Raw genomic sequence first — 26,582 nt, forward strand, 5'->3', positions numbered from 1 at the left:
GGAAAGGGAAGGGGAAAGAGCAAGGGATTTTTTTTCCTCCAGAATTGACTTTTCACTACAACTAGACCAAAACCTCCTCTTTCTCTTACAAGCGTTTTTTAAATGGTGATTGAACAGATCCTTTGTATTGGTACTTCAGCTGCCTTATGTCTCTTTGGGGGCTTGTGGGTAAAATTCCATGGGTTCATGAAGCAGATGTTTAATGATCACACTAGTTTTTTCTGTTATTGTTTTCACAGAACTCACAAAGAACATGGCATAAATGTCCTTGGAAATGAGCAGGTCAAGAATGAGCCTATTCTCTTTTTTTTCAAGTTCTTCTAAAACTCTGCTTAGAAGCATGTTATTTTCTTTTTTTTTAATACTTACAGATCTGCTCCTGTTCCATAGATAGAGTACTTGACTTCTCCCCACATCCCTGAATCTGGATCTGTAGCCTTAAGAAAAGAAAATAAGAGAATCATCCTTTACTAAACTGCAGAAAGAAATGTTTCATTTTTCTTTTAACAACAGGCCATGTAAAAACCCAAGTGCTTTTCCCCCCTTTTTGCCATCATATTTTTAGGGGGAAATCACATAAACAAACGTGCACCTAGAAAACTGCAAAATCTAACACAAGGAAATGTCCCTGGCTGTCCCAGGGAAGTGCTAAGATGCCGCCTGCCTCCTGGCCGGGCTGGTGCCCAGGCTGCAGCAGGGAGAAAGCCACTAGATGGCTCCATCTATTGACATTTAACACATCCTTCCTTTAATAGAGATGAAGCTAATCTCAATGACACGAACAAACTGTCCACTCTTAAGCCTTCCTAATTATCAGTTATATATTAATGCAATATATTAATGCATATTCCCCAAACAAAATTATTTACTTTATATAGTAAATATTTTTAAAAATATTTAAAAATATTCTTATTTTTTAAACCTCTGCTTGGTTAATTGATTCAATTTAAAGTAATGCATAACAAATGTTTCAACCTATACACAGTATTTCAGCTTTGTTTATATTTTAATCACTCTTGTGCCTGTGTGACTTGTAATAATGCAAATACTACACCAGATGATATCTTTGTTATGGACTCTTGTTGGTTTCCTTTTTTAGCTCGGCATTAGGAAAGCTATTGTTTTGGTAACAGCTATTTCCATGAGCTTCTCTGCTTCTCTGATAGCTCTGAGGAGGTGTTATATTATACCGTTATATTGGGCCATCAAAATTCATGATGGCAGTGGACGGTTCATTCGTCTTCTTGTTTAAATATCTGAAAACTGGAACAATGTCTTTTGATTCCTGCATGGTTAACTTAGCACACCTGCAGCCCTGCTGATAGGTGTGTTTTAATTCTTTGACATGAGCTTGTCAGCTTCTCTCACCCCATGATTTTGACTGCGGTCTAGTTTAGGACTGCCTAACTTTTCCTGAAACATTTGCACGCCTGGGACTTCTGCCAGAATTGTCATCCTGGGTACTTGGAGTATCTCAGTTTGTCAAGTATATTTGTGAATCTGGGTCAAATACTGAGTTGACAGCACATGACAGCAAATTTTGCATGGGCTCCTCAGCTATGCTGCCCTGTGCACCTTGGCTCAGAATGGCTAGTTTTGTTGCCTTTGCAAACTTTTTCTGAGTTACTTTTTTTGCTGTCTGCCTCCTAGAATTTTTTATTCTTCTCGCTGGAAAGACAGTGGTGTCTGGGAGTCTCTGTTTTCTACAGCTTTCCTCTTAGATTCCCCTAATAACCTTTTCTGTATCGTTTATGTTCCACTTCTTTCATTCTTCCATCCCTTAAAATTTGCCTTCAGCACTTTATTATTCTCATCATTTAATTTTCTTTCTGACTTGCAGCCAGCCTGTGCTGGAGATCTCTGGCAACCTGCCTCCGCCATCCTTACCCCCGAGGCCTCTGCAAGGTGACTTGCATCACCCACCAGGAGCTTTCCCGGCTTCGCGACATGAGATGTGTTTCCAGTCCCAGCAGCTGCATTAAAGAGATACAGCTCACACCAACAGCTGGAAACACTTCTCCAGCACGTAGGGCCCATGTAATACCCTGACTTTCTTTCTATGAAAACATGAGATACTGGAAAATCTATAGGCATATTTTTCCCACTGTGAGAAGATACTTACATAGGGATCTTTCTTTCCCAGCTCTAAGCATTTTGATGTTATGTTTTTGCCTTCATTAACTGTCTAATTATGCATTTAGCAGCCAGATTCCTCCCAGGAGGAGGAGACTAATACCTGCTAAGCAGCCATCTTGTTTTCTTTGTACTCGTACTTAAGCAAGCAAATCCAGTAAATCCAATTCCACTTAGTCATAACTGAATCTTCCGGCTGGACGCTGATTTGACTGGGGCTTTTTTAGTACTCACAGACCATGTGATTTGTCTTAAAAGCAGATGGCCTTTAATTAAAAGCCAAAGTAAATTTGTTGTTCTGAAAAATGTTTGCTACAGTGTTGGGTTTTTTTTTTCTAGAAGTGGAGGGTTTATTTGTTGATTCTGGAAAGGAACTGGAATTCAGTCTGGAAGCTGAATGATAAGTAAAATTTGCGACTTGCCTCTGTCCACTATTTTTAAGGTACTTGAACTGTCTCCAGAGACATCTAGAAAAGAGAGCATTTCTTAAGAACTGAATGAAACTTACTGTAACAGCAACTACATTTGAGCCTCCCGGGGAGTTCTCGGGGATCCTGGCAATGTAGTAGTCAGAGGAGAACTTCGGGACATTGTCATTGGTATCCAGCAAGCGTATCACTACGTCAGCTGTTGAGCTGAATTTCTCTGGTGTGTTCACCTCTATTGCAAGAAGCTAAGAAGAGAAAACCAGGAAATTACTACAAAGCAGCTTCCCTCCACTACCTGTGGCACCTTGGTGCGTTTTAGCCTGGTTGGACCAGACAGGTAAAAAACAAGGAGATGATGAGCTAGGTCAGTGTGCAGCCTAGGCTTGTTTGTGCATGCTTGCAATGAGCAATCAAGCTGTGGAAAGAGGACTTCAAACCTGTTTATACATATTAGACTTCACGTGACAGATGTGATTGGTCATAACTAACGGACACAGCTCAAAAAGCCATAACAGAAACAAGAAAACACCCATGCCTGGGCAGCTCCTAGAAATTAGGGAAACACAAGTACTGAATGATTTTGAATAGTCACATAAATTGAATGATGATCCTTTGCAGAGGAAGCATAAGTTCTTTATCAGGAAAGAAGTCAGGGCAACAAACTGCACCAAGCAGGGTGAAGAGACAAGAGAACCAGTGCCCTGGGATGTTTGAAAGCAGCAGTACCCCCGCCCCAAATGCATGACGGTCAGGGATCAGCAGAATCTCATTTCACCAAGTTTGTGAGGACTCCTACCACCAGGCTTCTTGGGACTCTACTCTCGCTGCCTCATGCTGATTAGGACTTCTATCAGATACCCACCGGGACTTTTGAATTGCCTCACTGTCTCCAAGGAGGAACAGAGAGCTCTGCCATAACACAATCTCATAATTCTGCTGATGTGAAAGGGTAGGCAGCCACGTACAGCAAGACCCGGGATGGGGACAAGCCAGCGGCATGGATCTTCTGCCTGGCTGTCAGCAGAGCTTAACACGAGTACATGCCTATCTCATCCCTCAGCTGAGGGATGGCACCGCTGGGTTAGCAAGTTGGTTTCTCACATTGCCCCTTAATGTACAGCTAATTGAAGCAGGGAAGAGCAGCCACCACGGAGAAGGAAGAGGATAACACAGGCATCTGGTGTGTGGCAGTTCTCAGTAGGCAGCAGGGAGCTCTCAGATCCCTGCTTGGGAACAGACCTGAGCAAGTATTTGGTAAGTTACTGCCAAAGTCTCAGACAAGCACTTTTCCACAGGACTTCAGCTACTTAGCACCGCATGTTTTCTCTCTTATTCTTAGCCTAACACAAAATAGCAGCAGTGTTTCTACTGTGTCTCTGTTTGCTCCTCAGTAGATTAGGGGAATGTCAGTATGAAGCCTGAGCTGGTAGAGCAGCTCAGGCAGCGTGCGACTGAGCAAGAAAGAGCAGTTTCAGCAACAGGTACTGAGAGACACTGAGCAACAGCCTTCAGCCCAGACGTCTGGTCCCTGATGATGGCTGCATCACACAGAATCAGCACTAGGACATCAGTCTTGGGCTCTGTAAGGGCTGAATCCAAATGACCAACACATACGGTCAACCATTTGGTTTTCATGTGTGAGCACAGACCTGGTTAACACAAAGCTGAAGGGCTCCAGAAACCTAGTGAGCACAAGACACCACTAAGAGATTAGTAAGCAGGACATTTAACTGAGATATGAGAGGCTTAACTGAAAAATCTGGCTCCATGAGTTTTAACTCCCAGTACACATATGTCCCAGGAGCTCCCTCAAGCAGGATGAACGCCTAAGCGAGCTTGAGCTTTGGAAGGTGGAGCGGGGCTGCCACAGTGTGTCCTGCTCTGTCGGCACAGAACCTGGCCAAAAGGAGGGCTGTGGGAGCTCATCCTTCCCGTGCCGCTCGCCGGGTACTCGCCCTCTCTCCCGCCATGTCCCAGCTCCCCATGGGGCAGGTGGCACGTGGTGCACGCCAGCAGTGGCACCGCTGACCAGATGCGGGGTACACACTGTGTTCACATCCCTGCTCTGCTAGATTCGGAGAGGTTTGTGTCACCTGCAGGTGACAGGGTTTGGGGAGGGAGAGGAACAGTTTAAGTAGGCAGGGAAGAGGCTATCTCAGCATCATGTCCTGGAGCTGTTCCTGCTGTGTGAACATTTATGATGGTTGGAAATAAACAGTGAACGGGTTCTTGAAGAAATTAATCTTGAAGGATTGCTCGTAATTACTATAGGACACATCTGTTCTAAAAGGGGAGTTTGGTCACTGCGTGTCTGTGCTAACTTTTGTGCTTGGGAGTCTCGGACAGTGTTACAGCAAAAGAAATTTTTGAAGGGACAGTCATACAAACATCAGCAAAAACCTGCTCATGAGCTATCTCAGCTCCTAAAGCAGCACAGAGATAAAATCTTATTGCTTATTGTGCACGTGGAGCTGTAACTATGTTATAACATCTGCAGTGAAATAATCTTTGCTGCTGGAATCAGCCCATCTCAGAATACCTCATGAGGGCTTTCTATTTTTCCTTTTTTTTTTTTCTACATTCATTTTTTATTCCATCTCCTTTTAGCAGCCATAGTCCAGCTATGTCAACATGCTGACAAAACCTTCCTTCCGGGAGGGATTTTTGTCAGCTTACTTGCCTGCAATGCCCTGTGCAGAGCTGTACTGGTTGCTTTATGCAGAGAAAGAAAAAAAAAATAGCATAAAACTATTACTTCACAGGACTACGTATCAACAATTAATACAAGTGCCAGAAAAGGAAACGGAGATATAATCTTAAAAGCGGCAGGCAGATTTTTAAAACAGAGTCTGATTTTGGCAACTGAAGATAATGGCAGCCTCATCTGGTCCTGCTCTGCAGGAGATGTGAGTGTGTGCAGAATGCAAGGCGGGGTAGCTACAGGCTCCTGTCAAGGTGGGATGTACTTGGAGCTGAAGGCAGGAAGTTTGGCCCCAAAGCATGTCAGCCCATGACAAGGTGAGGACAGCAACATCTGGCCCCTGTGGCAGAGGGACTTGAGATCTAAGAGGCCAGGCTGGAGGGGTACAAATTACCACAGCTGCCATACCTTGGGAAACCCACTTTAGCTCTCGGAAAGCTGAAAATGAAGGAAGTCCTGACTGCCAACTGCATTTAAGAGCCAGTTCTAACCAGAAGATAGATTTTCTCTAGTAGGCTTTACTTTAGGTAGTTTTTCAGTGCACCTCCCAGTCAAATTAGCTTTAATTCCTCTCTGACATTTTACCATTCAATAACAAACCAGAGGAGAGAGATCATTGCTTACAGAAAGAAAAAAAAACAAAAACCAGCTTCTCAAAGCTGCTGTGGGATACACGTTAAATAGAAATAAGAATATATTGCATCCAAAATTCTAACTAGAATGACTACATTGGCAACTAAATCTGGGTAGAAAGCAATTTGAACTTTTCAGGGAAATGGAGACAGTAATGAGGTCTTTATAAAGTATTTGCTGCCATATATTACTACAATATCATCCAGCTGCACCTTCTTCATTTGGAATCTAGACAAAGGCTCTGTATTTTTAGCAAAGCCTTATGGTCTTTCTCCAGTGGAAATAATTTCATCCTCCAAAAAAAGTGAGTAACTGCTTAAGCTAAAAAAAAAAAAAAATATCCTTTTTTCCTGGTAATTAATTCTTTCACTGTTCATGGCAATCACATTAACTACTTTGATTTCTATTAGTATTCATGAGGAGGCCATGTGTAACTTCTTTACTGGTCTTTTGGTAGTTTAACCTGAATAAATGTGTGCTTATTATAATTAGTTTCGGTAGCACTTTATAGTCCTTTCAGACTCTTCCATTTTAATACAGTAATGATGCCTCATATTTTTGTAGCATCTATAACCTATGAAGCTCAAAATGACTAAGGAACATTACAAGAGGAGGCATGAGCCATACTGCAGTGAAATAACTTGCTAAAGGACACAAAGCAAACCATGTAGCAACGGTGAGAACAAAATCCAGGAAGTTGGCTTCTGGACTGAGCTAAAAACGCCACTTTCTATACAAAATCAAAACTAGCATATGTTAGTATTCAGATAGACAGTTTTGGCATTTTTTTTTTTTTTAATGATTACAGAAATTGTCTATGCCATTCTTTGGAGTCAGAACTGAACCATGTATACCCACGTTCAGAGGCAGCTGACACAAAACCAGACTACTTAATTATGTTGTTGATGAGCCACGAATCCATCAGGGAAAGTGATAATGCAAGGGTCCAGCTTTTGGATGAAGACTGGTTCTTGCATGGCTGGCTTCCAGCATGGGTGAGATGGCCTTAGATTGATTTGCAAAAGGCGATATAGACAGATACACTCTGACAAAGGAAGGGAGCAATTTTGGGAAATTGTCATCCAGTCAGCCGGGGTCTTCAGCCTGTCAACGCTCAAAAGCACGATCATGAACCAAATTACTTGGGACTAAGCAGGTAAAGTTCTGGCTCCAGAGAAATTAGTATTTCACCCTGTGAATTTATTGTTGTAAGAGCAGAAATAACCCTTAGGGTTCAGTCTGGAATGACTCAGATCCACCAATACGTGCAGCTTCCACAGAGAGATAATACTCAAGATTTTGCACTGACTGGACTAATTAGCCCACAGATGCATCCATTAAACCTTTGAAAGTTGATGAACTAGGGGCAGAAATTAGTTTCCCTTACATGGACTGACAATGCATCAGACAGCTCCAGGTGGATTAAGAAGGTAAATCCCATCAGATACTTAAGCCATCATACACATATCATATACACAGGGAGAGAGGACCCAGAAAGCAGAAGTACCTTGAAGGTTAACACCTTGAATTTTTCATAGTCAATAGCAGCAGAATTTTCCACTATTATTGTAACCTGAGCCTCATTCAGGACAGTTTGGGGAACCACTCGGAAGATGCCACCAGGTCCAACAAGACGGAGGTTGAATTTAGCATTGGCTCCCTGTGAATAAAAGCAGATATAGTGTTGTTTTCAGTGAACTGTGCAATTCTTACAGCCTATATTGGCTCGGTTTCTTCACACTGTATAAAATTAGAATGAGTCTTACTGCTGAGAGCCTTCTGCTCTCCATCCTCTGGGCAAGAGACTGCTAAGAAGCTTACTTATTATAATCCCTCCAGCCCTGGTCACAAGACGGACACAGCTTTTCTTAAAATAGATTGACAAGCTTGGTTATTCTTTCAGTCATAATGGAAAAAACCCTGCACCAGAACTGGCTGAGAGGGACTCCTGTGGCAAGCAGCCTTGGGCTTCGCACCACACACTCCGCGCACGGTGACAGAGATGACACCGTGTGCACATCAGCAGGCAAGTCCTGCCTCCTCCTGGTTCCTGCCAAGGAAAGACAACTGAACTGAGTCAGGACAATGGACCCCTCAAAAACCCAACCTGTGTCCTAAGAGCTCACAGCCGGGCATAGTGATGCAGAGCCACAAAGATATGCAGTTACAGAGGTGGTACTCCGTGGTTTGCACTGACTGGGTTAAGCTAGCCCAGAGTTACAGCCACTGAATTTTTTGGAAGTTGATGCACTTGGGAGGAGAGAGGAGCTCCACTTGTGCAGGATGAAATATGACACATGTTTGACAACTCCAGGTGAAGTAAGAAGCCAAATCCCATAATATAGATACACCTTCTAGCAGGAGAGGACATGGGAAGCAGCAACATCTAGAAGGTTATCACCACTTGTGTGTGAGATGGGAAGAGTAAGCCAGAGCCAGACGGACAGACCAATTCTTTTAAACCAAACTGGAGCATGGAAGAAAAAAGATGAAATGGGGATTCTCCTATTTCTGCCTTACCAGAGAGGCATGAAAATGAGCTGAACCCATTTAACCAGCTCTCCGAGTTCATCAATTTCTCAAACAATGTCACAGTTACACTGTGACAACCAGCCACATTCACTGCCTGGCTGGTGCCATGTTCTCCCTCTAGCAAGAATCCTGAGATGAAGAATTTCTAATAATAACTTTCATACAGGATAACTCCACTTTCAGCTGCATCCCTGGAGGACTTGTTATGAGCAGTTCTTGCTGCAACTCTAACTTGTGTCAAAAGGAAAAGTATTCAGCAGTAGTCCCCCAAGGGAACCAGAATGATCTTGGATCCAAACTCAGTGGTCTGCGTTGTTCGGTCATACAAACCCCCACAGCTACGCAGATGACAACAGGCTCTCTTTTGTTGGGTAGTAAAGCCAAACACACAAAGCCAGAGCTGCTGGACTATGGAAAATAGCGCTGATGGGGAAAGTGGAACGGCTGACCATACAAAGTCCACTGCTCTTGGGACTGTACATGCCTGGAAGGACAGTGGCGTGGGGAGGGGAGAGAACTGCCTCCCTCCAACGGCTGAGCGATTTCTGGCAGTGATGTCCGCCGAACCCAGATCTGCTCGGAGCAAGCCATGCTGCTGCATGTCTCCACGCAGTCAGCCACGGGACACATGAATGACTGAAGGAAGAACAGCACTGAGCCCTAAGCTGTACCTGTTGGATGAAGAGGGCTGGGGCAGAAATTTCTGCATAACGTTCTTGCAAGTAAAGATGGCATTTCCATCAAACTGTAGGCCTAAAACAGACCTTGCCCACAGCTTCCTCCTCCTCACGTGTATCATCCACTCCCCCAAAAGAAAGAGTCACTAATGGCTGTGATGGAAAGAGACATACGTTTCATTTTCTTCTCTATATAGTCCTCTTGTGCGGAAGGGAAAACATGGCATTCTATGCCTTAAAAGAAAAGCAACCCAACCCCCCCAGAGTGATGTCTTACTGTACTGGGAAGCTTCTTGAGAAATCTATACAGTGTATTTAGCAATGTTTTCTGCTTATTTTATAGCCTAACTTGCAGCTTGAATATTTTGTCAGCCTACATATGATATGTATATATTTTGTCTCAAAATAGAAAAGATGGGTTTTGTTTCTTTCCTTCTGCAGCAACATCCCCTGCGACAACAGCAGGATAGACTTTGAAAGCAGTCATTTATCTGCTTGCTGCAGAGCAGCAGGAGGGAGGGGGAAGAAGCTAGTGGGTTTGATGGAGTACAATACAGTCAAACCAGCACAATACTGAGCACAGTTATGTAAGAGCACTCTTTTCAATAGTAATACAGTTCTCAGATGCATTAAGCTTTTCTCTTGTCACTACCTAACCTCAGGCTAACTCAGATGGATGCCATTCATGCAGTATTTAGCTTAGGGATCCCTATAGCAACCATCACCATAGTATCTACGGGCATCACAGGTCAGTTAGATAGCAGGCTGAGATGGATGGAGTCTTCTTTCCTTTTCCTTTATCTGGTTAGAGTTAGTTTGGCTCTGGCATAATTTTTAAGATTACCTAAAAATATCACTCCAGTGGGAACAATTTCTCAAAGCATGCATTGCAGACTCTCGCTGTAAGATAAGGGCCAGAAGGATAATATATTGTAATAAAACCAATGTAAGAGTACAGACTGTATTGTTTCCAGGAGAGGCTGAGAAGATATGGACAGCAATTGCACTTGGACTTACTAAAGTGATTAGAAACTGTAGTAAATCTCCAAAGGGAGTACATTCTCGGACATTACACTGACAACAACTGAATGTAACCAATAGTTAGGGGAAGTTCATAAGGACTGTTCAACTTTAGTCGCCACAAGAAACGCGCTGCAGCTTTAGGACCACCCTTCTTATTGACATAACAGTATATGACAGATGAAGTATACTTCTGGGTCCAAACTCTTTGTGTTAACGGACCCTACAACTACTTTGTCTGCTCTAGGCTTTTGGGGAATGCAGGTGAAATAGTTGAGTTCCTAAAATGACATTTCCCCACCTGATAACTTTTTCTAGTCTTCGGGAAAATAGGGCAGGAAAACTGAAAGTCCATATAATTTCCATTTACCTGATCTGAATCATTGACTGTAATCTTCAGTCCCCTCAAGATTTCACCCTCTGGGGGATGCTCGTACATGGTCAGTTCAAATCTGTTCTGAAGACCATTTTCTCCGTAGAATGTTGGTGGATGGTTGTTCAGGTCGACCACCCGTATAGTCACCATGGCAAAAGCGTGCACTGAGAGGTCACCTTCCTGACTGACTTCTGATGCCTGCAGCAGGCAGGAGAGAGAGAAGAATGATGAGGGTATACTGTCTTTCCTCAGTTCCATGTTCAGGTATCGTTCTGCATGTACAAATCACCCTAACATACTAACTTGTACGAAGATTCACAGCCTTATATTTCTCTAGAAATCTCAGTCCATTTCACACTGAAGTTTATGATGATTAGAAGATTATGGTAATAAACCAGTCCCAATAAAACCCCAGTGAAAAAATTCTCCTCCTCATTTTGTGAGCTTAGTAACTCACCCTAGGTGAAAACAGTTCTCTAACGACAGAAAATCTAATAGAGGCAAGATAATTGCCTGCCCAAAGTGTTGACAGAATAGGAAAGGAAGACAATCTTTAAATTTGCTGTGGTACCACAGGTAGTTGATTTTCACGCTGCAAGGACTGCAGCCTTGAAAACTCTGTGAGAAAAACTGTACTTGTAGTATTTAGGCAGATGTTTGAAAAAGAAAAGTGACACTCTTTTGTTTTGAGATTTATTCTCTAGTTTACAATTCTGTTTTGCTGTCTAGATGAGCTTAATATAAACCGGATATAGTTTGGACAGACAAGCAAACCTAGCCGGCATTTTTCTGAACTGAAAGATAAAATCTGTCTGTGTTTCAGCAATTCCAACATGCAGCCTGATTTGCTGGATTGAATCTAAGATGCCTCTTCTCTCAGGACAGAAACACCAGCTGGGGTTTTTGTAACAAAACAGATATCTCTAACGTGCTTTTTTTTTTTTTGCTCAAAGGGCTCAAAACCACAGGCACTAGACTGCTAAATTTCCTGAAGATGCTAGTCTGGTAACTGAGGTGCCTGTCACCACCTACTCTGGGTAATACAACACCCTTTTGGTTCCTCAGGCAGAGTTTGTAGCCTGCATGAGCTCCAGGTCTCCAGAGATATAACTAGGCGATCAGAAAAGCTTGCAAGGGCTTAACTAATCCTGTATCTGGGAAGCACTAGCAGACTGCAGTAAACTGGAGAGATTAGGGGAAGAAATGGTGCCCGAGTTTAACTCAGACAATGGGAGCTCTGTGATGTCCCAGACTGAGCAAGCTGCTTGAGCCCACTAACGAGCAAGTGTCCTTGGAGATGCTCCACTGGTTCTGGCAGTGTGCAAGGTCTCAAAGCTGCCTTTAGACAATATTGTCCTTATCATGACAAACTCTTGTGGTTGTAATATACATTTGCTGAAGAAAATGGATATAGTCTTCACAATTTAACTCTACATTTTTAAACCCTTAGTCTTTAGAAACTGCTTTAAATAATGCAGCCTGTTGCACTGATACTAGCTTATCAAGGTGTTAGCACGTATTTGTATGTGGCTGATCAATGCTTCAGGAGTGGATACTGATATGACGTTGCATCATCTACCCCAGTCCTATTATTAATCATAGATTTGACAGTTACCTATCTCATCACATAGAGGTTACAAGATATTAATTCCCAGTTTAGCAATAAACTCTGAAAACACAGAGAACAGTTATCTACATACTGTAAAGGATGTTGATTCTGTAGACTCAGAGACAAAATTAGGACCAGATGACTTCTTTTGGAAGAAGGAATTTGAGACACTAAATATCCCAAGGAACAAAAGTAGTTTTTTCTGTTTCATACTATCTGGCACTGTGCTCAAATATAGGAGGCAGTTTCTGAAACAGGTAAAGTCAGCTATAAGTATAGCTCTTTTAGACAATCATGCCTGCTTATGGCATTTAAGACTAACAGTCTCCAGGTGAACATACCTGAACTTTTAGTTCATACACTTCTTTCTTGAGCTGATTTGGGCTTTTTATAACAGAAATGGCTCCAGTTGTGTTGCCGATTTCAAATGAACCTTCACTTCCTGCAATAAAACCAAGATACTCTAGTTACATGCCACACTCCCTTTTTTCTGAACAAGCATGAGCAATCAACCATACACTTCATTAAGCATATCTTTGTCCATATGTGTATCCATATCTATTAGCAGATCTGAAGCAGCTTTTCAAAAATGAAGCATTTCTATGTCTGGTCACAGTGAGACGAAAACACAGATGAAGGCCAAAAAGGGTTTCCTCCCCTAGGAACGGCTCAGTGGAGCTCTGCCCCTATGGGCAGCTGCCCTCACTTTCCTCTTCCCACCCTGGTCGAGTTCCCAACAAGCTTCAGCAACTAGGCATGCAAATTTGGTATTCATTTGTATTATGCTGTCTTCTTTATATGCTGGTTTAGACAAAAATAGACATTCCTCATTTTAATTAGCAAATGCATAATTAAGTCTCTGAGAAACAAGAACATTTCTCTCACTAATATCAGTTAAGGTGAGAAGTCTGACAATCTGCCTGAAATAAACACAGTCGCTCTTTCTGCAGAGAGCATCTCTGGAGAAGCATCTTCCGGCCTTAGACATTCAGTTGTTAAAAAACTCTCAGCCTCTTGCAAGGCGGTCCTGAACAAAAAGGGATTTGGGAGGATCTGGGGTAAAACCCAGGCTGTTCGCATTGTGGCAGAGTCTGACGCAGGCAGGACAGGGCTGCTGGCTGACTTTGCTACCCCTGACCTAACTGCCATTGATCTCAACAGAAGGTCAGTTACAGGGCCGCAGTCTCTTGAGACTGGGTGAACTTGTGCTGAGGCAAATCCCAGCTTGCAGAAATGCAGCGGTGTCTCATCACGATGTCTGCACCCATCTCGCCGCCATGGCCCACAGCAGGCTGCTGCCCAGGGAGGGGACCAGCTGACGCTCAGGGGGCCCTGCTCTGCCGAGGGGCTACAGTCACCTCTGTATGCTGCCTCATGTGCGGTATCGGCCACAACCTACACATTGTGGCAGAGCCTACTATTGAAAGGAAAAGAGGAAAACCCTCACAATGAAGGAGATCAAGCCTTCAGAAATAAAGGATGATGACCTGAAAGTTCAGTCATTTTTCTTTTTCCCTAACTCGATTCCAATGCTGATTTTTAAACCATCTGATAGTATCCCCTTTTGCCAATACCTGCAATAACTGCAACTTCATTGAAGTACTCTAGACACAACATTGAACAGATATCAACCCATACAATGGTCAATTCTTAAGATACATTGTCCTGGGAAGTACATCCTGACTGAGAAGAAGTTTAAGTCAATAGTCGTTTCAAGCCACCATACTTCATGTTATTGTCTAGTTACCACAGGGAAATTGGTAACTCAGAGTATGTAGCATTATGTCTGTTCTTTTGTACAGCATATTCAGAGGATTGGAGTATTTTCTAAAATTATCCCACACTCCCCAGACAAAAAATGCTTATAAATAATAAATAATTTCCTTTTTGCTATTAGCATTTTCTCATCCTTTGACAACCCAGCCTGCAGGTATCGGGATAATGGCTTGTCACAGCCATGGTCTGAGGTGCAGGGGCAGAAATCTGTTGTCATCTTTTGTTCTCTATCTATTTCTTCAACTTTATATGCACTAAAATCATATTCCCTTCCCCTCTTTTCCATTTCATGCCAAAAAAATCCTGTGTTAATGTGCATGAGGAAAGTCTGCTCTCCATTAAGTTGTATCTTGTGCTACTTATCTGTCATCTCCTTTTCTCTTCATTTTCCACTCTAATAGCACCTTTTTGGTCCTCCCGTATTTTCTTTGGAAATCCAATATCTTTCCTCATTAATCCTATTTCCCTCTGACATTTTCCCTGGTTCATCTGCCTTCACTTATTCTCCTTACTCAATTTCTCCTTTGTCTAGCATATTTTCCTACCACTTATTTGTTTTTATTCCTCATTCTTCACCTTCCTTTTAACCTCTCCCCATTTCCCATTTATTCTCACATCAAGGCAAAAACCTCAGTTGCAACCCTCTCTGTCCTCTCTCGACCTTGCTGTTTAGATCATGTAACACAATGCAGAACTGACTGCATAGCTCTGCAACTACACCTCAGATTTCTCTTAGGAAATTTTGGGATCTCTCACACCTGGGAATTGGGCTGCCCAGTTGCCATGGAAGCCTTGTTTTGGAAGAAGAGAGAATCAAACAAAACTAAAGTTGTAGTTTGGAGTTTAGTTGAGCTAAGTTGTTGACTTCACCAGCTAATGAATCATCAATTCAGCTAAGTCTCACATTTATGCTATTAAAAGACATGCGACAGACACTCTCAGAATAGCTGATGAAAAGCATTAATCTTCTGATAACATCTACTTTCTTCCAGTGCAGTGTACAGTAGTGTCTCTTCACTGGTAAATATAATTTCTTCCAAGATACCAGAGGTTTGGCCGTTCAGCCACTTTAATCACAATTTTAATAACAATATCCTTCTAAATACCACGTCTGGGTCTCCCAATACATTCTCTTGCCTCCCAAATTAAATGATAGAGACGCTCAATAGCAGTGAATGCATCTCCCTCTACACTTTCTGAAATGACAATCAGGCTACTGATGCCTAACAAATCAGCAACATTAACAACTCCAAGCGTAGTTCTGTGAAGCGGATACTAAAACTCAGTGAGTCGTATCTTGACTGTTCTCTGGTAGACAGGGCCCTGGTGTTGCTTGAGGTACCTGACATTATTTCATTAGAGTTTGTCTCAGCTTTATTAAACCCTAGCATATCCCATTCTAATTTAATGTCAGATCTAGTTTCGACGGCCCTTCAGATTTCACACAAAACAAGTCTACTCACCATTCACGATGCGGTAATGAATAGTGTTAGGCTTTCCTCTGTCTCCATCAAGAGCAACAACAGTAAGGACCTCAGAGCCCTGGGGAGAAACGGGAAATCACAGTCTGTGTGCTGAGATCAAAGAGCAGTTGAAATCGCAACTGCGTATTAATAAACCGAACTTCTGTCAGCCTTTCTGCAGTGAGGTGCGGGAGGGGAGAGTGGGCACTTTTGCTTGTGCTGTGTGGGGAACACAGCAAGGGCCATGGATTCCCAGCCAGAAAAAAATCAGTGCTTGGCTTTGCAGAGCAGGAGCTGAATGCTGCTCCTGGGACCAACCGTGTATCATTCCTACGTCGATAGTTTCAGTTGTTCCCAGTGATGTTGCAGCACACGCTCTGTACCTCCATAAAAAGTGGGGACGCCCCCACTGCTGCTCACTCCCTATGGCCCTGCTGTGTGACCTGCCATTGCTACTCTGTGGCCAGTGCCATGCTGCTGCCTGCACCAACAGCAGAGCAACCTGTGGCCCTCAGCTACCCCAGGAGTCCCAGCTGTGACCAGGGACACCTACCCTGAGCCACAGACTGGGACAGAGGATTTGGAGCAACCAATCTGAAATGTGAGGTTTAGTTTGGGTCACTACCAAGATGGCCTCTGTGTAGGCTCCTGGCATCGCTGCGTGCCCCATGGCCATGGTGTGCTGAGACACAGGCAGCTGCATCAGGTCATTTTGGTCCAACCTAATTAAGTTCAGACAGGCAGCAAAAGCAAATAGGGGATCACAAAGTAACTTGGCCCACAGAACACTTAGGGCATAAAGTAGTGATGAAAATTATGGTGATTTAACTGTCCTTAAACCTTCACTGTTTTTCTTTCTGTGCAAGTAACATGGCCATAGGCCACATGTACAGAACTTGTGTACTGGAGACCATTTGCTCGTGTGACTGCTCCTGTCAGCTCAGAGGGATGATGACCGTCAGCATGAAAATGCTCACCCAACTGGCAACGAGATGTACAATTTAGTCCACTCAACTAAAGCGTTACTGTTTGGGGCTGCAAAACAAGGAACATTGAAGTAACTGTCAGTCAATCACAAATGGCAACAAGGAACATTTTCATGATAACCCTTGAATGAATTTTTCAAGCAAGAGCGAGGTTCTGTTAGAGAAACTGGAAATATAGAGCTGTATTTATTATCATTTATGCTGGAAGCTGCAATAAAATCTGCCTACCGGGCAAAATGCAGTGCAGTCCCTTTGAAGGTGACAGAGTACTTGTAAAGCCTGACAACTCCACCAAGGAGAAAAGAGGCAAGTTTACAAAATTAACACCAAACATGTAAACAACACTAAAATCAGCTAGTGCGTCTCTCTTTGCGGAGCTCATCCTAATAGCAAAACCTACACTGGGAAGGACCGATTCGTGCTTCCATCATTATAATATCATAATGGTATAAGTTATGAGCTCAGGCTGGATGTAATTAACATTTATTGACTCCCATTTCCATGGTAAACACTAACTCCTGTGTGCACCTGATAGTTATTTCAAGATCTATACACAACTATGCAGAATAAATCAATATACATAATATCATTAATTCCAAACATCTGCGAAGTACACAAGCATTACTTTTCTACCCCGCTGAAATGTAACAGCCTATGCACTGAACTGCAATATACAGTCACGCAAGGGCTGCAGTGTACATCGGAGCTCTGGACAGAAAGTGAAGACACACTTTTTCCTGAAATGCAAGGGAAGATCAGGTGAACAATGTGCAGTCACACTGCCAAAAAGATCAGTAGTCTAATGTTGGGTAATTTCATGAGTAGGTACCATTTCTCATCCTATGTATGAAGAAAATTTTAATTAATTCTTATGTACCAGGGTGAAAGCTGATCCATACATGCTATCATGCCACTGGTTAGATATAGAGAAAATTCATTAGTTTGTAGCTTCAAGAATAATAAGGGGCTGAAAGCATCATGGTGGATATAATAAACTGATTTGCTAGGCAGTATACTCCCCTTTTAAGCAAATCTGTGATTAGGCATTTCTGAGGTGACGGTGCAGCCAGGAGCTCAGTGTACTTCTTGGATTCTGTAGTACCTTTAGCAGCAGACACATGCTGAAAAATGCAGTGTCCCCACGTGTAAGTGGCTGTCCTAAGTACGTCCCTTCTTGCTTGATAACCTGGTGTGTTTTAGGCCTGGGAGGACTTCCTGGCCTATTCTGCCCATCTAGCCATCATTGAGCAGAAAGTATCCTGCATTTTGAGGATGTCAGGATTGCCTCTCCCCAGGTGGTATCCATGGGAACGGCACAGAGCCTAGAACATTTGGGCATAAATTCTCCCCATACCTTGCACAACCAGCTGTTGGTACTAGACCGATCAGTTAGCAGATAAAAGCACAGTGAGACCACACAGCACACAAACACACAAAGGCTTCTAGTGTGGTGTGTGCAGGTGGTGTGTAACTGGCAACCTGCTTAAACCTTCAGCCAAGTGCCTCTGCTGGTCTCAGCTACAAAAGAGCTTTTAGCCACCGTCTGGGCTTAGAGCAACATAAATGGGCAGAATCCTTTTTGACTGTAATGACAGCAACAGGAAGCCTTGCATGGCAAATTTGCAATGGATGTAAATAAGAACAAGTTTGAGACTTGGTCAGCTCATTTCTTCTAGGAGTCACATCAGAGCTTAGGTCCCAGTTCCCAATAAAGCCTGTGCTAGAAAACATAGGGCCATCTTGACTGAGATGTGAAAAATTGCACTTATTCTCCTACAGGTGAAAACCAACACTTACTGCGAGTGTATCCTCATAGACATATCCATAGTAGGGAGTCCCGATGAACATGGGAGGAGTGTCCTGAACATCCTCCACATTGACGGTAACTGTTGTTGTGGCTGAAAACACTTTGTTGTCTCCCCTGAGCTTCCCACCACCATCCTAGAAGAGAAGTCATCATCAGATCCCTCTGCTGAAACGTGTCCGCAAATCAGCTTCTGGCACTGCATGCACCTCATGAGCTTTCAGCAGCACAGTTCCAGGAATCCCATCTCTCTCTCAACACATAGATTAATCTCTGCTGCCCTATTCCCTTCTCTCTTCCATTTGTCCTGCTCCCTCTCTGATTAGGAAGACAGCTTGCAATGTCTCAGAAGTAATTTCTTATATTAAAAGTGGTTGTGCCAATATATGCAGTCATACATGATCTTTTATCAACAACACAGGAGACAGGGAATTCACGTTTTTTGTCAGGAAAAAAGAATGCTAGAAACTGATGCAAAATGTTAGCGACTAAGATCTACAGCTTTCCATCCCACATATAGTCTTGTCATAAACACAAGACAATGCATAATAGCAAGGTAGTGCATTTCTAGGGGGAAATTAAACAGTGCACATGATCAAAGTCTCCTAGGAACTCTTCCGTGATGAAGTGAAAGCACGGAGGAGCTGTGCAGCCCAGAACTGTTAGATAGCCACAGTGTATAAACAGTCTCTGGGGGCCTGACTGCAATCAACTCTGTGCTACTCATACAGCAGAGCCAATTAGAAAGATGACTCGCAATTTCAGAAGCTTTTAACACCCTCAGTCTCAGGGCACTGGCTGGAGGTCAGTAGTCATGCTGGTGTATAGGAGTGTGAATTGTTCAGCATGTCTGCTGTACCAATTCTAAAAATTCCATTTTTTTGAGAAAGATGTGCTCTTTTTTTTTCCTCCTTACTGCCCCAAAGGAGCATTTAAGCCAAATTTTGTTACTTCTCCTCAAATGAACCCTGGCTAAATAAATACGTAAAAAGATCTGTAGCTTTTTCATAAAACATGAGAAAATCAAAGTCCCCATAACTAGCAGCAAAATCGTCCTTTTTCCACCCATGCAAGTCTGTCTGTGTGCCAGGTCCCCACGGGATCCTGAGAGAAGTTACTTCAGAAACCAGAAACTTTTAATGCCTGTTATGAATCCTCAGCTGTGCCAGAGGCGCAGCACTGCTGAGAATGACAGTGGCAAGAAGGGATGTGCAGCAATATTTGCTGGATTTGAATAAGCTCCTGCCACAAGGCAGCAGAGAAGTGAAAGAAAGAAACATCCACAGTTATTTCCAGAAAAGAAGTCTGTCACTTGTGCTGCAGTGGGTCCAGCTGTGCCCTGTGTCTTACTGTGGCTAATGACTGTGACCCGTGCTGCCCACGTGCCAGGGGTTTGCCCTTGTTGCTGTAGGGCCATGTCCTGGGCAGCACGAGGGAGCCCTGGGCACCTGCATTTGCCCAAAGGCTGATGCTTTTTGAAGGCTGGGCTGCATACACCAACCCTTCACTTCCAGGTGACTCTCAAAACAGAGAGGTGACTTTCTGCAGTGGGGCTCACTGTCCTGGCACCGAGGCCTGAGCGAAACGTGGAAAACCCACTCCCAAATGCCTCCAGATGTTGTTCAGCGGCAGACAGGGGTCACCTTTCCTCCCTCACTTTTCCAAGTTACCCCCCACACCTCCTGATGTTACAGACGTAGTGACTCGGCTGCCTCAACGCTATGCTGTGTGTTTCAGCAATACTTTAAGTCACACTTGTATTCGAACTCATCAGTCCTACTCAAATACAATGCCCCACCTCCTCTAGTTTCAGATAAAACTTTATACCTTGGCTACGACGACAACAAAATATGTTCTTGATTTCTCATAGTCCAGGGTGACCCCTGTTTTGATGCGCAGGACACCACTGTGACGGTCTATTGTAAACTTATTAGAATGGATGTTCTAGAAGAAAAGAAGAAACAGCAAGAGATTACAGGTATGGAAATAAGATTGCCACAGGGATTCATCTTTTATTTCATCTGCTAAGGGAAAAGACTAGAATAATGATATGGTTTGGGTGAATAATGTATTTGATGAATTTCACCTCTCTGTGTTTATGAACAATTCATGAACCAACCACAAGTCTCTCATTATTCAGAATAAATCAGTTACCTGCGATGTAGATTTTTTTAATCTTTTAGTATTTCATTGTGAAATCCTAAACTTTGGTTAACACAGTTCACTGTGTGGAAGGAGGCAGGGAGGCTTAACAGAAAAAAAGACAAGGGGAAAAGGAAGAAGAAAAAAGGTCTTATCCCTCAGTGTTTCAAAGTTCTAGCTTAAAAAAAAGCAGGAAGTTTGCATGCACAAATTATGGCCAATAGAGTGGTGTTTTGGTGATTTGTGGGATATAGAAATAAAGCCTCAAGGACATCTGATTACCAAAAAGGCCTAAAAAAATGTGTCCTTCCATTCTTCTGGACCGGAGATATCTGTAAACACACCTCCATTTGGGTATCCATACACAATGGCCACTGGAGGATAATCTTTGCCTTTCCAGCAGTCATCACCACCTGCCTACGTAAGACTTTCAGAGAGGTTTTTTTCTGTGCAACCTGAGAATTCCCGGAGATTGAGCCAAAAGACACGGCAACATTTTTTCAACAAATACACGGATTTAGTAACCTTTCTGCACACAAACATATCAACTAGACATAGAAGTTTGAAATTGCTGTTCCTTGGCTTCATAGTCTATCAGCTTACTGGAAAAAGCCCTGTGCTAAATTGAATCCTGCACATATTGTATTTTAAATGGATCATAATTGGTGAAATCAAAACTAAATTTCAAAAAGGCACTCAAGGTGTTCTTTCACAGTATGCCCAAGCTCTTAACAGGATTAGCTTTAGTACTATGTAAATATCTCCCAACTTGCTTCCATATTTGTATCCAAAATAAATATTGCAACAGACTAGTTTTGTTGTTTGCTTTTTTTATCTGTTGCCTCTTGAATAAGGGAACTGCAGCTAATCTGGACGAAGCTGCTTGTATGAAGAAGGAATTTGAAGGATGTAATGCAAAAAGTTGCCCTTTTGGCATACAGAAAGCCTGTAATACAGAAATTCAGCTTTAAATACGCAGCCCTTTCTGTTCTTCACCAGTGGGCAAAACCCGAGGCTGGTTTCAAGCAGGCATGGCTTTGTCAGTGAGAAGACTTAGTACCTTGTATTTCACACTGTGATCCAGGTCTCAGTTATCCACCAGCCTGCTACACCAAAGTGCACATTTGTGTTCCCAGTGCATTTTGCATTCTAAAGAAAGCTACTTCATGCTTCAGAACTCCTGTATGCATACAAGTTTGCAAGTTAGACTTGCTCTCCCCCCATTACTCCAAAGAAAGGGCCAATAAGAGCCCTGCCGCGAGGAGTCCTGTTGGCAAGCATAGGAGCAACAGTGGCAACTCCAGTTCCTCCTTCTGCCTGCTGGACTGCACTCGGCTGCTCGCAATCAGACAGTATCTGTTTTGTCAATGCTTGTTTTCTTGTGCCTGGGACAAAATTGGTCCTATAGACACTAATAGCAGGCTCAACCCTCAAAATCTTTTTTAACCTGATTTCTGAGACCTCAGTAAATGAGAGATGATTTTTGAAGGTACAAGTAATACTTTACCTGCAAGAAGTAGGTGATACTTCCTCCAGAACCTGTGTCTCTATCCACTGCCTCAATCTTAAAGATACTGCTGCCAGAGGGAGTGTTCTGTGATCAGAAAGAGTTACCAGAGTCACACAGAAGTGGAAAACCAGGTGAGTTACAAGGAATGAAAAATAAGCATGCAGGGAAGGCAACAAACGAGAGTGATGGTAGAAAGAATATAAATGCATTGAGGGAACCAAAGAGCAGAAAGAAAAGAGGGAAGAGATTAAAAATGGACGAAACTGGAGAAGAACAAGAAGCAAGAAAAACTTTTTGGAATAAAAAACGACAGAAAATCTCAGCTAAGACAGAGTGCATTCTATTCCCACTGAAGTAAATTCTAAAAGCTCCCAGTGACCCACATCTTGGAGCTTACCCACCAAACAGCACACCTCAAGTACCCACAGACTTATTGCAGTGAACATTAAAAATCTACCCAACCCCCAAAACAAAAGAGTGCAAGTTAGACCTGCACATCTTCTTATTTTACTGAAAACGTACTAGCTCCTCTTTACATCCTATACTTCCAGTATGCAAAGGAACTTCACCAACCTCTGGGACTTGGACTATGTAAGGTGTATTGATGAACTCTGGGCTCTCATCATTAGCATCCATTACGAGGATCCTGACTTTTTCAGAAACCTGGAGTAGAATATAAAGAACGTATTATGACTCAAGCTGATTTTCAACATGTATCTGTTCATGTGCCTACAAAGGTTGTAATAGAATATCTTTACACTACCAAAACTGAGCACATAAAAGAAACTACAGAAAAGCCCATAATCCAGAAGAAGAATTTGCTTTGTGGAGAACACCCAGCTATCTCCAAAGTAAATAAGGAGTCTCAGAGTACTTTATAAATTACAGCTTGGGGTTAATTTTCAAAAGTCTTTATTCTTCTTTATAGCATTCAAGATACCATGATGTATTTTATAAGAATACACAAAAGACTGTAAAAGTTAATACCTGATAGCCAAGAGCATTCATTAATGCCTCATTCGATATCATGACACTAGGTTAATAGCATGCATAATTTGGATGTACAAATGCATGTGACTAATACATAACAATCTATCTTGAACAAAATACGTGCTGTCTTTCCAAAGACGCAAACATATTTCACCAATAAAACTTCCCAGTTGTTTACAAGTGGACATGTGGATGTGATGCTGTTATTTCCTGTTTACAGAGGTGCCTGTAGGATGCTAGCACCTCCCAAACATTTGTTGTAGTAATCTCAATTAATTTGTTTGAGAGGAGGAAGAGCTCTAGAGTTATTCTGTCCTGTGGACAGTAAGAGGGTCCCGCTCTTGTGGCCCAGGTCTGTTATTAGCAGACTAATATCCTGGCTGCAACAGCATCCATCCGTAAACTGAAAACGCCATGGAAATTTGTTCAACTAGGATTGGGTGCTTGTGCAATGCCTCAGGTAAGTCCTTAATGATTAGACGTGATCAAAGCTTTATTGAACAGCAGACAAGAAAACCCCCACCACATTAGCCTAAGCAAATCTTCTTAATGTCATGCTGGAGAAACATTGCAGGGGTGGAGGGACAGTCAGCTCTTGGGTGTCCAATGCTAGTTCCTATAAAGTCATGCATTTTTCCTAAAAGCCTCCAGAACTTTCTTAGGTATGAATCCTACTGAGGTGACAGTGAAACTTCATAGGAAGCTGCTGTAATTCTGCAGGCCACTAAGTCAGTCTTCCAGTGCACACTACATTGTAATTATACTCAAATAGCTGAGCAGGGAGCTGGAGTGAGACCTGAGTTACTGGGAGTTCAGTGGCTCTCGAAACAGGAGGTAAGACTCCAATGAGATTACGCTTTCTGATAAAATGAGATAGTCCCTGTAAGGTAATTTAATAGGAGGATGTATGTGGGGACAGACAGTTTGACAAGCTACAGCATAATTAAATACTTACTGTACTCAGGCCATCTGAAATACTGACAATAACTTCAATCTCATCTTCCTTCTGTAAACCAAGAAAATTCTTTTGTTAGAGAGATGCTGTTTGCCCTGAGTGGAAAAGGGACTGCAAATTTAAACGTGTCTCAGCAGGCAGATGAAAGCAACAACTAATACCACAAAGCAATCACAGCAGAGCCTCAGAGGCTCCAGCTATGGGGCTGCTTGGATTTTGTGTAGCTGCTCTCAAGAGATGGTTGGTCTGGGAATCCCTGTTGTCCTGTAAAGGGCTAATGAAAATCAGCCATCTTTTTCAAGAATCACTCCCTAAAAAGGCACTATTTGTTCATCATTTTTCTGTCTCAGTATACAGTATTTTGAAGGGTTTATTAAGTACTGTGTATCCATCCCTGCAAAAGAGACATGAAGGGTTCAGTGCCCGTGTTCCCAGAATAAAGCTGCCTTTAGGCCACTATTGCTGGGAACATCTTTAACCGAACATGGTTACACGTAGGCTAAAGGGCTATGATGTAACTAGAGAAGTGTCCTGGAATACTGCTTACACAAATTTCTACTTCCTCCTAATGACAGGAGAGTCCCCTGTCTGAGGATTAGAGGATTGTAACTGCCCCTAAGCCCTTGATGGGTTGTGGCTGGGGGAAGATAGGAATAAAGAGTAAACTTCTCTTTTGGCTAAAGCTGGACAAACAGCTGCTGAAAAAATTGATAGCAGTGTCAGTGGCGCAAGTCAGCTGGAAAACAACGTGATGGGTGAAGTACAATGTCTCAAAATTGCAAAGTATATTAGATGTTTCAGGGGCAAACAAGTTAGCATTGTCCCTCAAAGCCACAGATCAAATCAACACGAACACAGAGAGTGGTGCCATTTCACTGTACCTCTCTGTCGAGCTCCTCAATCAGCGTAACATTTCCAAGGGTCTTGTCAACAGAAAAGTAGCGTCTTGATCCAGCTTCATAGGCCAGGCCATAGGTCACAGGATCGCCTTCTGGATCAGTTCCATTCAGAGTGTACACATGAGTACCTGAAAATTGGCATTCAACACCATTTCCCTGCGGTTACTTCAATCAGTATTTCACTGGTATGTTCCTTAAGAACTTAGCTCCCTTGCAGCAGGCAAAGCTTTTGTGAATCAAACCCACTTACTGGGAAATATGGATAAGTACCTAGTTCAATAGTCCTGATTGCCACTTTTTAACCTACTGGTTAACCTGACATTATCAGTGCTGGTTTCTCTCACTTCAAACCCTTTCCTGTGGAACCGCACCTAGATCAATACTGTTCACATCATAGTGTTTACACAGATGACAAGCTCTTGACCAACTCTCAGCCTAGGTGAGTCAGAAGCCATGCTGTTGTACCACTGGGTGACAATCTCAGAAGTACCAAAAGGCCCTCACACACCTCTGCTCTATGGGAACAAAAGAATTGCAAAGTAGCAGGCAGAGGATCTGGCAGCTGAAGGCAGCGCTCCCACAGGTCTGGACCCAGGCTCTGAAGCTCAGAAGATGCAAGGACATTTGCAGACTTTTCCACTTTCAGAGCTAATAGATGCAAAAGTCTTCTTTCCTAATTTGCTCCCCCTCATTAGCTCCCTCTCATTAAATTCTCTACTTAACACACCCACTCATGCTCATACCAATGAATAAATTCTCTAAACTCATCAATGTATTTCTTTCACAAGCTGGGGAAAGAGAGATTGTTATTTCTATTTTTAAACATTTGAGAAGTTGGTGCCAGTTTTTCCAGTAAACTGACTTTGTTTATCAGAAGTGATACTTCCTGGGGGAGTTATAACACCCACGTTTTCAAAACATGGTGAGGGTTTATTAGTACTATTTTTTTAAACTTTTATGTCTGTCATTTGACTGTGCATTAATATCTTCACCCAAATAACTTCAAGCGCTTTAAAAGTATCAGTTAACTGAGCCTGAAATATAAAACACTGGTGGTGTTTCCTTCCAATCCGCTGTGCCTTAGGTAAGTTACCTGAGACATCCAAGTTGCAGTTTCAGAACAGAAACTCTGCTTTACATCTAACAAAGTTCCCTGCACTGGAAATGGTGCAGCCAAGAGACTCATGGGTTAGTAGTGAGTTTCCCTGTGTGTGGAACACAAAGATATAATGGAAGGGTCCCTGCTAAGAAAGTTAGCATAAAGTTAAGAAAGATCACTGTTAAAGGGAAGCCAGACGACTCCAGTTTTAAGCTACTCTGACCCCGAGTTTGAGAGATTTTTAGTTCTGTACTCAAAAATCATAACCTTTTTCTCATATCCTCTCTGCAGTGGCAGTGGCATTTTTCCACTGACCAGACCCATAGGCTTCTGCTTAACTCCAGAGCTTTGGTTGCGGTCCTGCCCTCAGCACTGCCAAGGTCAGCTTCTCAAATGTTTCCTCAGTTTTGCAATGCAACACTCTGCTCCTCATTTGCTTATTCCTTGGCATGCAAAATGTGAAGCAAACAGATCAGTGGGCTTAATGGACGTGCAACATCAAGGCATCAGCAGTGATGGCTGTTTTTTTGCATAGCAAGAGATTATGCCAAGCCACGTGGGATCTGTGCTCACTTATGAGTAATCTATCTTATGATAACAACGAGGGCAAAATTTGGGCAACTTTGTACAAAAAAACGTTCACACTGCAAAAACCAATGGGCCCACAGGAGCACAAACCACAGACCCTGTTAGGAGCTGGCTCAGCCAGCCAACAAATAGTCAAGAGTTGCAAAAATATTCAGAAAACTACAAAACGCATTTCACATTTTTCTTGGACTTTTCCCACAAAACAGAGTAGAAAATAAACACACACCTGTAACTGAGATCCCCCACAATTATTAGGGAAAG

General features: G+C 42.7%; 1 protein-coding gene across 1 annotated transcript in view; it reads right to left on the minus strand.

The window, feature by feature from the left end:
- The window catches only part of CDHR1 (cadherin-related family member 1), a 47,317-nt gene that overhangs the window by 13,197 nt on the left and 7,538 nt on the right, over positions 1–26,582 (minus strand). The window contains exons 3-14 of the mRNA XM_009893052.1: positions 24,617–24,762; positions 23,736–23,786; positions 22,364–22,453; positions 21,788–21,874; positions 19,966–20,082; positions 18,132–18,275; positions 15,349–15,427; positions 12,451–12,551; positions 10,495–10,698; positions 7,403–7,555; positions 2,642–2,806; positions 370–437 (exon numbers count right to left, since the gene is read on the minus strand). Of these exons, the coding sequence (XP_009891354.1) occupies positions 370–437; positions 2,642–2,806; positions 7,403–7,555; positions 10,495–10,698; positions 12,451–12,551; positions 15,349–15,427; positions 18,132–18,275; positions 19,966–20,082; positions 21,788–21,874; positions 22,364–22,453; positions 23,736–23,786; positions 24,617–24,762 (1,405 nt within the window). The remainder of the gene's footprint in view (positions 1–369; positions 438–2,641; positions 2,807–7,402; positions 7,556–10,494; positions 10,699–12,450; positions 12,552–15,348; positions 15,428–18,131; positions 18,276–19,965; positions 20,083–21,787; positions 21,875–22,363; positions 22,454–23,735; positions 23,787–24,616; positions 24,763–26,582) is intronic.

The sequence above is a fragment of the Charadrius vociferus genome, unplaced genomic scaffold (assembly GCF_000708025.1).
Source record: "Charadrius vociferus isolate BGI_N301 unplaced genomic scaffold, ASM70802v2 scaffold429, whole genome shotgun sequence".
Lineage (NCBI taxonomy): Eukaryota > Metazoa > Chordata > Aves > Charadriiformes > Charadriidae > Charadrius > Charadrius vociferus.